Below are 15,475 nucleotides of genomic sequence, written 5' to 3'. Positions count from 1 at the left end.
CGGTTTCTGAACTTCCAGAGGATTGCTTAAGTTTCCCGCTAAAGAAACGTAACCTGACTGTTGATAAAAGACGGGATGCTGACTCAAAACTGCCACGTTCTTTGCATTTCTCCCTTTCCCTCACTACTCCAAATCCCCTCTTGTGTTATCGTTCCCACATACAGTATACAAAATATTCCAGATGTTTAAGATGTACTTTAATGATCCCATGTTTTCTCATTTTCTAACACCATTTTTTTAGCCCATTTTCTCCTTTATTTATTCCTCCACAGTTAACACTTGTCTCTACGTTCTCTAACTATGTTGCTCCATTTCTGTTTTTCACTAGTTTGCACTGTAACGCCCCCTTTATTCCCACGTAGGTCTCACATTGATGACTGTGTGTGTACTCGTTCTCCTCCCTCCTTACTTGTAATTGTCTCTTAGCCTTCTTGTACAGATCTAATTGCATCTCTCCTCCTCGTCTGATGTTCCCACCTCTCCCCCCCCTCATTCATTTCATCTGCACCTCCCTTCCCTTTCATCCGGCACAATCCTGAAATTCCTGGCTGTATTTAATCTCTAATTCCTCTTTCTCCTGCTTCCCCCTCCTTTCAGACTCTCCTTTAATCCCTCCTCTCATCCATGTTTGTCTCCTCTGCCCTCTTTTCATTTTTTGTATTTCACACCTCTCATTTAATCCCATTTTCTCTGCCCTCTTGTTCCTCGCCCTCTTGCATCCCATTCTTCTCTATGACCCTCTTTTTTTTAAATATTTAATCCCTTCTCAATGCACTTCCTTTCTTCAACACCCTCCAATAAAAATGCACTGTGTGTTTCTTTTTCACTTGTATATCTGCCTTTCCTTCGTTTACAGTCGCCCTTTTCCTCATCCTCTGTCAAATATATTATTGACATTTTAAACTGTATACCCCGTTTATCTAGGCCCTTTTTGTTTGACTGCGGGAAACGATATTTCGAGATTTCTGGATGTATAACACATGTCGAATGTTTGACAATAAAGCTGATTTTGATATCCCCTCTATCTCTCCCTTCATCTTAACTTCAATTGATCAGTTCACCCCCTCAAATGTAATCCATTCATCTTATTTTTTGTCCCCTTTTTCCTCGTCAGACTCCATCTTTTCTCAAACGTTATGTATTGTAATATCTCCTTCCCATCCACCTTGCACTTTGTATCTCATTAATCCCTTGTTCCTCTTCCTCCTATTAACTTAATCCCTCTTCCTCCACATCTTAAGGTCTCCTTTTCTCTCTTTCTCTTGAAGTATTCACATTTTTCTGCTTCTGTTACATCAACCCGTCCCTCGACTGTATCCTTTCTCTCTTTCCATCGCCCCAGTTTGTCTTCCCAGCGTCTGGTGCAATAACTCCGTGACCTCCTAACCCCACGGCAGCACTGCATGCATGTCACTGCACATTACCTACCACACACACACACACACACACACACACACACACACACACACACACACACACACACACACACACACACACACACACACACACACACACACACACACACACACACACACACACACACACACACACACACACACACACACACACACACACACACACACACACACACACACACACACACACACACACACACACCACACACACACACACACACACACACACACACACACACACACACACACACACACACACACACACACCACACACACACACACACACACACACACACACACACACACACACACACACACACACACACACAGTGACTCTGAGAACTTTTGATCATGTAAAAACGGAGCCAACGACGCCGCCTCACTCTCTTTCATTCGTCCCCCCTCCTGCCTTTCTTTCTCAGAACAACAAGGCGAGAGGGGAAGGAACAGAGGGATGTTTGAGGAGTGAGGAAGATTTTAAATGATGAAGAGGAGAAAGGAGGGACAAAGTGGGGGGAGAAGAGGGGTGAGAGAAGTGGGGTGACGAGGGCAGGAAAATATGGTGAAATGAGTGTTTTCAGAGAATCAAAGATGCTCTGACTGAAACCAGTTGAGCCATAGCGCCCCCTGGGTTCTCAGATGCAAACTGCACATAAGGCACTTTCAAGTTCGTATTAAAAGTTGTGGGGCAGGTTTGCAATGCACGGCCATTTTGCACTTTCTGTTTTTGCCTTTTTGTGTGCACGCGTAAATGTGTTTGTATGTGCTGGAAGAAGATTAGGATTGATTGAAATATATACGGGGAGAGAAGTGGACGAATTAGGAAAGTAAAAGAAAGATTACAAGAGAAGAGGATGCATAGAAGGAAGTAAATGAATCCTTGATGGGTCTAGAGCAGGCGTGTCAAACTCAAGGCCCGGGGGCCAAATCCGGCCCGCCACTTCATTTTATGTGGCCCCACAAGAGCTTGCAAAGAATATAATAAGTGTATTATAATGTTACGTGCCGCTTTACAGGAGAACGTTGCCCATAAACTACATGTCCCACAATGCATCTCATTTTGTGACATGCGCACTGAAGAGACTTGCAATGATTTGCCCTAGACTTCTGCTTTCAGACGTAGTTAATTATGAAGTTATTACCCTATCCGATAATAATCCAATGTAGAGGAAATATTGTAAAATTATACATTATTTTATATTTATTATGTATATTTATCTATGTATATTTATATAGTCTTAAAGTTACCACCAGCCCTTTGAGTGCAACCATAATTCTAATGTGGTCCGCAATGAAATTGAGTTTGACACCCCTGGTCTAGAGGATGGGGAAGAAGGGGTCAAATATGACAGAGAAGTACGCTGGTTTTGAGACAGAAGTGGACGAATTAGGAGAGAGAGGAGGACGCATGCAAGGAAGTAAATAAATCATTGATGGGTCTAACATGAGGGCCAAAGGGAGGGGAGGATGGGGAAGAAGGGGTCAAATCTGACAGATAAGTACGTTAGGTTTTTTTTGTGCACACTTACCCTCACACTCCTTGACGTCTGCGTTGAGCTGCTGCAGCGCTCCCATGGAGATCTGCCTGACGTCGGGGTCGAGCAGCAGCTGCATCAGAGAGGTGGAGATGTGTTTACAGGCCGACATGCAGGCCGTCTGCGCCACCTTACCCTGAGAGAAGAGAGAGAAACAGACAGAGAGAGAGAGAGAGAGAGAGAGAGAGAGAGAGAGAAACAGACAGAGGCTTTTATTGTCATGTGTACATAGCTACAGTGTAGTTATGACAATGATAATCTGAGGTCACAGGTACAATAGTGCAAGTAAATACAAATAAAATATAAATAGTGTGAGAGAGAGGGGTGAGGTCTCCGTGGTGAAGTTTTCTTTACATAATGCTCTTTTCCTTATTCATGTTAACTGATATTCTTCTTCTCTTTGTTCTAAGAAAAACAGAAATACTTATATACTGTATATAATATGTCTCTATAGGTTAAGAAACATGCATGAAAATACATCTCAAAAAGACAAGAGATGATTTATGCCAGATTAAGCTATTAGCTCATTTCCATCTGCAGTCCCAGGTGATGGAAATTGGCACAACTTAACATACCATTACAATGACATAACATTACAATGACATAACATTACAATGACATACCATTACAATGACATTATACCGACAAAACAGAGAGAAGATCCTTAAAGAATACCAGCACATTTAGCAGTTCAATGATAATATTACAATTAATTTAAACTAAAAAGTAGGTCAAGTTAATGGATATTGTTTGCACTACTTCCTGTGCACCTGAGCATTAGTGTTCATGTCTACTGTATCAAATAGTTTGACATTTTTAACCCAAAAAAAATGTGTCCTGAACCGCATGAACGCTGAATGAAAGAGACAAAACAAACCACAAAAAATACATTCAAACATGCAAGTACACAGTCAGAAACAGGTGCACTTTGTCACATTTAAGTGCACACACACACCGAAGACACACACACACACACTGAGTGAGCATTAATAAAGTGCTGCGTTCAGGTGCAGTCATGATGATGAAGTAGCATAATAAGAATAAAAGCAGCGGATGGGGAAGTACATGACAACGCATTAATACAGAAAGCAAAACATGTGTTTGCGTGGGTTTGATTGAGTGTGTGTGTGTGTGTGTGTGTGTGTGTGTGTGTGTGTGTGTGTGTGTGTATGTGTGTGTGTCCAGACGTGGCCTCAGTCTTGACCTCAACGTCTGCATTCCAACAGAATGAAGCAAAGAGATTAAACGGACTGACAAAATTAACAGTGAGGTAAAGATTGTAGAAAAGGAAGTGCTGGGAAATTAAACTAAAGGTGAAATAAAAGTCAAATTTAGAAAATAACTGAATTCATCCCATTATTGCTTATTTTTCCTTTCCTTAAATTGCGATTAAACCACTTTTCGTAGCGTTCACAAATAAAAAAATCCACATAAATATGAACGTTGGTACTTCTGTGTGTGTGAAATAAGGAGTAAATGAAAAGGAAGTGTGTGTTCTCCCCCAGCGGCCTGAGTATGTAAATAACTCCTGACGTGTCTTTGATGTTTCCAACTGACACAAACACACCTTCAGGTGATTAACACACACCGGGGCTTTCATTCCAGCGCTGCATATTTGAGTACCTTCATTCATCACACACACCCACCAAAACACACACACACACACATAATTATGTAATTGTGCTTAATGATAAGCTTTAAGTGTTGAATCTGTTATAAACATATAATTGCACGGTGTGTTTATACAGCTCTAAAGTAATCGCACATATGTGACTGTTCGGAAATGTCGCCATTAGTCACAGTAAACACACTCTTTGCTAGAGATTATTTAACAGGATGTCTTTGCTATTTAAAAGACACTATGGCTATAAACTGCGCAAGGTAGGAGTAATGTTTTACGGACAACAATAAGACAGGAATCAATGGTGGTAAATACGTATTTGGAATAACGTGAGTGAGACATTTTCCTGTTAGCGACAAAGCTAACAAACCAACTAACTGGGCTTGTCCCCCCTTGTCAATTACTTTCTAAAACTATGTGAATTTACAAGAACAAAATGTCAGAATATGTAGAATAAATATCCAGTATTGTTACAAACTGCTCCACGAAGATATACTTTAAAGAAAGCAATGACACAGGAACCAATGGTAAATACATCTTTGGATTGAACTGTGTGAACCCATTAGCAACTAAGCTAACTAGCTATATAAATAGGTATTGGGAATAAACACAGTGTTCACAATATTTCCAAGAGATTATTTTCCAGGACTCCTCTCTGTTGAAGTCTGATATAAAAGACACTATGGCTATAACATATTAAATGTAAGACAGCAATGAAACGGGAGTCAATTGTAAAAACTGCTTTTGAATAAACCTTGTGAACCCATTTCACCCTTAGAGGCTAAGCTAACAAGCTAACGGTAAGCGAGCCAGCTCATTTTTGAAGATCCTTGTTAATAATGACTGAAAGGAAGTACAATCCTGAGAACAAAATGTCAAATTGTTTTGAATAAAAGCACAGATATTACTAGGAAGAAAGCATTTTGGAGAGTTTTTTGAGAAACTAAAAGCTAGCATGTTTCTAGCCTGCTATCATATTAACGGCTACCTCACTAGCTAACGTACTTAACAAACTAGTATACATACATTTCTTCCATGCCCATTTATTTTCTTTCCTCTGAATATGTTTTTTTTGTGAGTTGATCCAGGTATAAAGAAAGTTAAACTACGCAGATGTCTGCTAATGTTTTTCCTGCAGAGGTCAACAGTCTGGTTTCCAGAGATGAAAACCAGCAGCCAATGAAAATAAATGCAACCTGTTCATGGAATACTATATCCAGGATATTTAAGTAATTTCTTATATTTAAACACCATTTAGGTTTCTCCATACAGCAGCTCAACTCACTGTGGCTTTTTTTACACTGGTGAGCCCCTCTGTGATCCATTAAATTCATATTTTATTGAATAAAAGCTGGAAAAAGATCTGTGTGTTTCAGCGCAGATTGAACTGAGCTCCACCTCAGCAGAGAGTCTGAGAGAAGTTCATTCAGCAGGCAGCCTTCACCTCAAAGGAAATCAAATTACACACACGGCGCACACGTGCAACCACATATGTTCGAGAAACACACACCTACGACTGGCCGGATATCCTCCAATACGCTGCTGGCCTCTGAACTCTGCACACACACACTCACCAGACACACACACACAACCCCAGGGGTCAACTATCGCAGGGTGAGATTGAGCGTGAAATAGGCTAATTCTATTTACATGTCTTGAACCTGGACACACACACACACACACACACACACACACACACACACACACACACACACACACACACACACACACACACACACACACACACACACACACCACACACACACACACACACACACACACACACACACACACACACACACACACACACACACACACACACTACACACACACTAATCACACACACACACACAGCAACACACACACACACCACACACACCAACACAGCACACACACACACACAAGAACACACCAAGGCACACACACACAACACACACACAACACAACACACACGACACACACACACACACACACACACACACACACACACCACAACACAGTGTTTCTCATAGTTCAATTCATACGACTTTTGAACCTTATCCTTATGCACATTTTATTATTTATGTATTGAATATAGTATTAATTAAGAGGAAATGCAACATAAAATTTTAGTAAATTAAATTAAAGTTTGAGTAAAAAGTAATGTAACTAATTAAATTAATAAATGGAAAGACGAAAAATGGCAGGTGAGACATTTAAAGAGAGGACGTGAAAAGAAAGGGAATATGAATAAAAGAGAATTAGGCAAATAATGGAGGAGAGGAGGTAAGGTTAAGAAAGGAAAGAGTAAGGAAAGGTGACGAGGAAATTAAGGAAAGGATAATGAATGGTGTGGAAAAGTAAAGAAACGTGAGGAAAGAATGCAAGAAATGGACAGAAACAAAACGTGAAGGAAAGGAAATGAATGGAAAAACCAAGGTGAGAAAAGGTAAGAGAGCAAAGGTGAAGAACTAAAGGGGAAATAAAGAAATGACAGGAAAGGAAGGACTTAAAGAAGTGAGTTGAGGAGAGGATAAAGGAAATGAACTGTAAGGAAAGGACAGACAGAAAAGAACAGAAGAAGCAAACACAACAAGGTGAAGGAGACACAAGATCTAGTGATGCTTCGTCTCCTTCCTCACTTCCTTCACTTCCTTCCCTCCCCCCAGCTAACGAGAGACGTTCATTACAGACCTCGTTAAAAGCCACTCGGCTGCTCACGGCTGAACAAATAGGAAGGAGAGAAAGAAAGAAAGCAAGCAAGTGAGGAGGGGAGGAGGAGGTGAAGAGGTGAAGATGTGAATAATCAAAGTGTAGGAATGAAGGACGGAAAAGGAGGAGTGATGACAGGAATGCAGACAGATGCAGACCTCTCTCTCCATGTGTGAAGGAGCTGAAATAAGCACATCTTTAAAAGCCAAACATATTCGTCTTTGACATCACTGTTGAATTAAATGACCAAACGCTACGTTAAAGTGGTCTCTTGTAGATCTGCAACGCCTTTTAACTTCTTACATCTGTTCATTTTACACGGATATACAGTATTGTTTAGGAGAAGACGAAGAAAGTGCAACAAAGTTTGGTGCTATAAGGTGTGCACAGAAGATTTTAGCAGTGAAAAAATGCTATGAGAGCGGTGAGAGGTAACCAGAATGACTGAGAAAACTATATTGGTTAAACATCTGATCTATTGTGTGTATAAAAGTATTGATTGGTGCAGAGTTAAAGATTTAAAACCAAGATTTCTGGAGCTTTAACCAAGTTAGATTAAAGGGGACCTACCTAAAATGCATTTTTGTACGTCTTTTCTACATGAATATGTGTCCCCGGTGTTCCAGGGAACTCACCAAGTGTCAGAAAACACAACCCTCTCTATTTTCCTCCATACCCAAATCTCTAAAAAAGGGGCTGCAACGGATCTGATAAAAACTGATCCAGATTTGAACACTGTCCTGATGTCAGGACAGTGGCACTACGGCTATTGGGCCAACTCTCCACCTATCAGGGGAATGTGGGGTTGGGCCACGGCCGGCCATTGCCGCTTAAAAGCGCTGGAGACGCTGTAGTACATATGCCAGGCCTGTAAGTGGCGCTGTAGTCTGCCACAAAAGCAGCGAAGAAGACTTCTCACAGAATCAGCCCTTGCAAAAACAGGGCTGGAAAAGAGCAAATAGAGCGAAATGAGGCATGGCTAAAATGCATGATCTGAAAAAAAAATTCACAGACATGTTTTATATAGGTATGGCCCTACAATATATTATTCAAATATAGCATGATAGGTCCACTTTAAGCTTAAACTTTTACAAAAACAAGAGAAAAATGGTTAAATATGTTTGTGGTGAAAAAAGGGATGTGGTCTCACCTTCAAACACATTTCTTTAAGGGTATATTCGTGTGTGTGTGTGTGTGTGTGTGGTCAAAAACAGCAGTAGTCTGATTCAGTTAGCTACACTAGCGATCACCATTAATAATGACAAGTTATTTATAAATGCTAACAAAAGGCAGCACAAGTATTGCACGCATGTCAAATAAACACAATGAGTGTTCAGTTTAAAAAGGGAGACTTCCTCATGTGAGCCTTTCTAACATCAAATTTGAGGTAATTTAATCAAAACGCTTGAATCAAAAGACTGTTTACAAATGTGTTAGAACAGCCAGAACGTGTAGTAACAGATTGATGTGCTTCTCGATTAAAGAAATATCACATTTTGGTGGTGAAGCACTCCCAGATGTATTCATACTCATAATGCCAGAAGCAGGTCAGAAACACAGCATCACACAAACGACATAACGCACTGATTCATGACTTCTGGAAAGGATTGGACACGGTGTTTAATACGCTCTGCAAATATCCAGAGAGCTGTCCGTCAAACAAACGACAAGTCAGGGCAGCCAAAAGTCAGACATGGCAAAAAAGTACTCTGGTAAAAGTAGAAGTACTGACTAAACTTCTTAACTCAAAGTAAAAGTATGGGCTTTGAAATGTACTTCAGTAAAAAGTACCCATAACTAGCAGCTGTTTTAAAGAGTACCTGACCTCCCTTTATATTAATAGAACAATAATGTCATTGTTAGCTAATGAATGTTTCCATGCTGAACAACGGCAACATGACAACGTTCTCATTGGTCCCTCTTCTTTAGAGAAGACCAGGAAATGATGGATACACGGATCGTGTTCAAATCAATAGGCACGCAATGACTCTAAATAATAATGATCACGCCACCAAACACACATTCAAACTAAAGGAACCAGCCTGTTTGGGAAATGAGAGAAGTAGAAAGTTCAGGTATTTGTGTTCAACATGTAAGAAGTAGAAAGTACAGGTATTTGGGTTCAACATGTAAGAAGTAGAAAGTACAGGTATTTGGGTTCAACATGTAAGAAGTAGAAAGTACAGGTATTTGTGTTCAACATGTAAGAAGTAGAAAGTACAGGTATTTGGGTTCAACATGTAAGAAGTAGAAAGTACAGGTATTTGTGTTCAAAATGTAAGAAGTAGAAAGTACAGGTATTTGAGTTCAACATGTAAGAAGTAGAAAGTAAAAAGTCGTCAGAAAAATAAGTAGTGGAGTAAAGTACTGATACCAGAAACATGTACTTAAGTACAGTAACAAAGTATTTGAACTCTACTAGTTCCCACCTCTGCCAAAAGTCAAGCGGTTGGATCACGGCAAAAAAAAAATATGATACAGACGTGCGACACCCAAGAGATTTATCCTGCTTTGACTTCATAGTGTCTTTCTACTGATTCATGGCTTAAAAACGACTGAAAATGTGATTTTACGTATGTGTTAGAGTCTTTAATTCACATAGTCCACCTCCAAATCACTGAAAAAGAGAGCGCAGTCTCACATTATTGCAGCGTTATGGCAGGTATTTGTTCATGTCACTCAAGGAACACCACAAAAATGAAGTCTGGACTTTTGGGCGCATTTTTGTGAGTGTTTTTCCTCTGTGAATGTAACCTTGACACACACACACACACACACACATATATAAAGAGGCCAGAGCAAGCAAATTCACAGACTAGAAAACCACATCTGATCTGACGGATACCAGGGGTGGAAATTCCTTTTTTTGCTCAGTGTTAAAAAGTGGTTTAACACCCATGCTTTCAACCAACATTGAACAATTATTTCTACCAAAAAAGGGGGTCTTTGAATGAAAAGGCTTCTTTATTCACCTTATGTAGTTTCCTCCAGATAATTTCCAGCTACACTTCAGCGATGGAGTGGTTTTACAGAAATACATCCATCCTCTGACAATGGCAGCCATGGATGACATAAAAGGAAGGCCGCAAAATCTCATATTAGCACATTTTTTATATCTATTTAGCGTCTCTTGGTGTATTTAGCCGCTTTCACACCGGACTACTTTTCCTTTTAGTTCCGATAGTTCCTGGGATTTTGCGTTCACACCAAAAAGAGAACTTAGTTCATGTGAACTTTCCCCCCCTTTTCAGTCCCTGCTAGAGAGGTGGTACTTTCCTGGGGAGAAAAAAGTTCCAATTTCTGATTGGCTGGGCGGATTGCAAACCACGCCCCGTAAAACTCGGAAAAGTTTTTTGAAGCCGCCATTGTATTTGCTGGCATTAGCATTATTAGCATTAGCATTAGCCCCGCGCACCAACGGAGAGAGAATAACTTATGGCAACACAAAAGAAAACATGGGAGCGGTGGAGATGAGGAGGTGTCGGCGTTCTGGCGATTTACTCGGAAGGCTTCAGTAGAAGCTGCCGGGAGTCCCAGCAGCTTCTACTGAAGCCAGCCCCCAACTCCGGGGACTTCCGGCCGGGGACTCCGGGTGGCAGTATACGCCGTGAAGTTGTTTGCGGCCTGCCAGTAAACCCAAAGCAGAAGAAGAAGAAGTGACGTCAGCGGCTTCATTTGCGTAATCTTCCCTCAGGGAACTTATTCCGGTGTGAACGCGATCGGCTCTTTAGTTCCATGGGGGAACTAAGTGCTGGGAACTAAGTGCTGGGAACTAAGTGCTGGGAACTAAGTGCTGGGAACTAAGTGCTGGGAACTAAGTACGGCAAAGTACTTGGTGTGAAAGCGGCTTTTGTCTCTGCTAAGACGAACTATGAACTATAAGTACCGAAACCTTTTGAACTCCCTACTAAAGCAAAAATTGATATCTAGCAGCTTCTCAGAGCTCCTAACATCACCATGAATTCCCAAATGTGCGTTATTTGGATCTAATCACATATTGGTCATTTAAATGGTTAGTTTGACGCCTTAGAAAGAGTAATAACTTAATGAGAGTTCATTCAAAAGCTTAGAGACTGTTTCTGTGGCAAGTAAAGTTCGATAAAGCAAAGTAGTAGCAGTTATGCCCTTAACTCTAAATAAGACAATAGCTAGTGAAGCATAAGGTGAATAAAAAGCAACATTTAGACTTAGGAACTAGAGGGAAATATATCTGGGTAGAAACTCAGCAATTAAAGGAGGAACTCTTGTATCTAAAACCGGTAAAAATTCAACAATTCTGACGTTTAAATAACATGTTTTAGATTAGAGAACGACCTCCCAAAGTTTGTGGTACATTAACCTAAACTACACATGTTTGTTGATTGCTGTCAGGTAAATTCTTACGATTTCCCTCCCTGGTTGAGACAGATGTTTGCACACGAACAAAGGCAATTCAAATTTCAATTCAAATGTATTTATAGCCCAATATCACAAATCACATTTGTCTCACAGGGCTTCACAAATCAACAAACACGAATGACAATGTAAAAACAACAAACATATCTGAGAATACAGATAATATAGGCAAGCGTGCATCACAACCTTATCATCTACCATGCTGGTTTTTAAAAACACACTTAAGTTGGGTTTTTAAGGGTCAAAGTAGGGGTGTTAACAGGGTGAGTCAGGGGTTGGTCAACATCACTCTGTTACTGAAACAACCCAGATACTCACCGGTAACGTAGCGTGTTCTACGGGCGTTCCCTACGGTGAGAAACATAAACCGGGGACATTTAGCGCATGTCAGAACAGTAAGAAATAGTGTTTTATTAACAGGAGAAAGGAAAAGTTGGGGCAGTTTGGCGTCTGAACGGAAACAACGCTCCAAAATCCATCCTACACTACAAAAACTGGAAATCTTGCCAAGTATATGTGTCTAATATCTAGTCAGAATATGTATTTACACTTGCTATAAGACATCATAACCTCAGAAGTAACACTGCAGTGAGATATCAGGTCTTGTTTTTAGACAATGCATCATCTTGTTACGCCAAAAAATCTTATTTTGAGTCGTATCTCAGATGAAACACATATTTATTGGAAAATCACCAACTAACATCAGAAGACAGAACACTTTTGAGCATTTGCGGCGAATAGTGTAACACAGCATTTTCTGATTATGGTCAAATATAGTTCAAAATGAGTTCTCCGAGCTAATTACAAGATGTGATTGATGTAAATATCCCTTCTTATTTCATGAAAGCTCATTTTCACTTGTTCTATTGGCAGATTAGTGTACTAATTAAGTGAAAACACCTTGTTTTCAATATGTGTTCAACTTGTTTTTGTTGTATTGCCTTTGAGATGCACTGCAAAAACTGCAGATCTAACCAAGGGGGGTTACCTTGGTTGCTGATTGGCTAATGGTTACACAAGCCAACACATCGTTATGACATCACAAAGGGGGCAACATCTGATCAGCTCATTTTCAGACAGGTTTTTATAAAAATGGATCAGGACAAAAAGAGAGAGAATCTTTTTTCCTGAAACTTTCAGAGTCTCTTTCCACAGAGGGGACACATGTTGATGTAGAAGAGACATGAAGAAGAGGGGACACATGTTGATGTAGAAGAGACATGAAGAAGAGGGGACACATGTTGATGTAGAAGAGACATGAAGAAGAGGGGACACATGTTGATGTAGAGGAGACATGAAGAAGAGGGGACACATGTTGATGTAGAGAGACATGAAGAAGAGGGGACACATGTTGATGTAGAAGAGACATGGAGAAGAGGGGACACATGTTGATGTAGAAGAGACATGAAGAAGAGGGGACACATGTTGATGTAGAAGAGACATGAAGAAGAGGGGACACATGTTGATGTAGAAGAGACATGAAGAAGAGGGGACACATGTTGATGTAGAAGAGACATGAAGAAGAGGGGACACATGTTGATGTAGAAGAGACATGAGAAGAGGGGACACATGTTGATGTAGAAGAGACATGGAGAAGAGGGGACACATGTTGATGTAGAAGAGACATGAAGAAGAGGGGACACATGTTGATGTAGAAGAGACATGAAGAAGAGGGGACACATGTTGATGTAGAAGAGACATGAAGAAGAGGGGACACATGTTGATGTAGAAGAGACATGAAGAAGAGGGGACACATGTTGATGTAGAAGAGACATGAAGAAGAGGGGACACATGTTGATGTAGAAGAGACATGAAGAAGAGGGGACACATGTTGATGTAGAAGAGACATGAAGAAGAGGGGACACATGTTGATGTAGAAGAGACATGGAGAAGAGGGGACACATGTTGATGTAGAAGAGACATGAAGAAGAGGGGACACATGTTGATGTAGAAGAGACATGAAGAAGAGGGGACACATGTTGATGTAGAAGAGACATGAAGAAGAGGGGACACATGTTGATGTAGAAGAGACATGAAGAAGAGGGGACACATGTTGATGTAGAAGAGACATGAAGAAGAGGGGACACATGTTGATGTAGAAGAGACATGAAGAAGAGGGGACACATGTTGATGTAGAAGAGACATGAAGAAGAGGGGACACATGGTGATGTAGAAGAGACATGAAGAAGAGGGGACACATGTTGATGTAGAAGAGACATGGAGAAGAGGGGACACATGTTGATGTAGAAGAGACATGAAGAAGAGGGGACACATGCTGATGTAGAAGAGACATGGAAAAGTGGATTTTGCATAATAGGTGACCTTTAAATAGATTATCTCGTGCTTTCTAAGGAAGATCCTATGACTTAATTCAAGTAAATGATACTTGCCTTGTCTTGATAAGCAACTTTGTCGTTATTTTTAACTAGATACAAGGGACCTGTCCACTTCATGGCTAAATGTTAATCTGGCTTCATCTGGCATTTTGTGAAGGTGTGTTAAAGCACCGTGGAGAACTCGGTAAATCCTAGACTCACAGAGGAAGAGTCACCTGCCAGCTGAAAACTGATCAAGGACTTTAAAAGCCATGAAATCGAGAACGATATAGTCCAACATTTCCTTTCTAAATTTCACATTTCACCCCCGAGGCCCCTTTTTCTTTCTTCACTCGTCCCCTCGTTTCCATCTTTAAATCTGAGCTCAATTCGATTACGAGCGTTAAAGCTAGCACTAAATGAAACAAAGTGGTATTATTAGCTCTTGGATGGGGCAACGTGTGATTGTTAAAGTGAGATGTTGAAGACATGTGACCCCGTTGAGCTCTCTTTAATACACGTCTGCCTCCAACTACTCACACCCAGAGCTGTTAAAACGACAAACACGCACACGTTGTTGCAGGAATGTTGCCGTGTCATGCTGAGCCTTCGTTTAACAAATCAGCGAGTGTGTGTGTGTCTAAGTGTGTGTGTGTGTGTGTGTGTGTGTGTGTGTGTGTGTGTGTGTGTGTATGTGTGTGTGCGTGTGTGTGCGTGTGTGTGAGTGTGTGTGTGTGTTGGGTTTCAGTGTGCTGACTGTTAGTTGCATAACTTCTCAAAAACATATAACAATTCCTGGATTCTTGGTCGCTCTCCAGTATCCCAATACCTCAAATCTTCTCTGACCCCCCCCCTCTGAGAATGTGGCTTTTCATTTTTATGGAGATGTACTGAAACATACTCTATTGTTAAAGTGTGACTTATTTTGGCTATTGTACCAGTGGTGGAAAGGGTGTTTACATAATTTACCTCAATAAAAGTGCTTATTCCAAACTGTAAAAACACTACATTTCAAGCAAAATCACTGCATAGAGGAATGGTATTTAAGACAAAGGAAATAATTATAATAAGGAAAGTGTCAATGCAAAATAATACATTAAAAATAAATGAAAATATATAAAAGGGAAAGCACCAAATCTTCACATTCAAAAAGCTGGAACTGTGGAATTTGTGTATGCAAAAAATACTTAAAAAATACAGCCAATTAGTATCCTGTCAACCCACTCATCACTTTATGTGTACTTACATGTAGTGAGGAATAATTGAGACTATGATGTCCTTTTGTTGTTCAGTTGTTTATGTTTTTATGTCTTCATGTGGAACCTACTGCTGCAGGTCTCCCTTGAAAAAGAGATCAATGATCTCAATGGGATTTCATCTGGATAAATAAAGGTTTTGAATTGAATTGAATTGACTACTAAAAAACATCATATTTCTATCATTCATGATAGGTTTCGTTGCTGTAAAATAAATGTAGTAGAAGTACAAGGTAGCATAGAAAGT

General features: G+C 40.3%; 1 protein-coding gene across 1 annotated transcript in view; it reads right to left on the bottom strand.

Annotated features, from left to right (window-relative positions):
- exoc6b (exocyst complex component 6B) overlaps positions 1-15,475 on the bottom strand; it is a gene marked incomplete in the record, with an annotated part of 96,240 nt that overhangs the window by 30,357 nt on the left and 50,408 nt on the right. Inside the window, 1 exon segment of the mRNA XM_034150226.1 lies at positions 2,945-3,086. Coding sequence (XP_034006117.1) covers positions 2,945-3,086 — 142 coding nt within the window.

Source organism: Trematomus bernacchii, unplaced genomic scaffold, assembly GCF_902827165.1.
Source record: "Trematomus bernacchii unplaced genomic scaffold, fTreBer1.1, whole genome shotgun sequence".
Lineage (NCBI taxonomy): Eukaryota > Metazoa > Chordata > Actinopteri > Perciformes > Nototheniidae > Trematomus > Trematomus bernacchii.
Note: the sequence above shows the minus strand (reverse complement) of the source record. Positions and strands in the feature narration are given on the sequence as shown.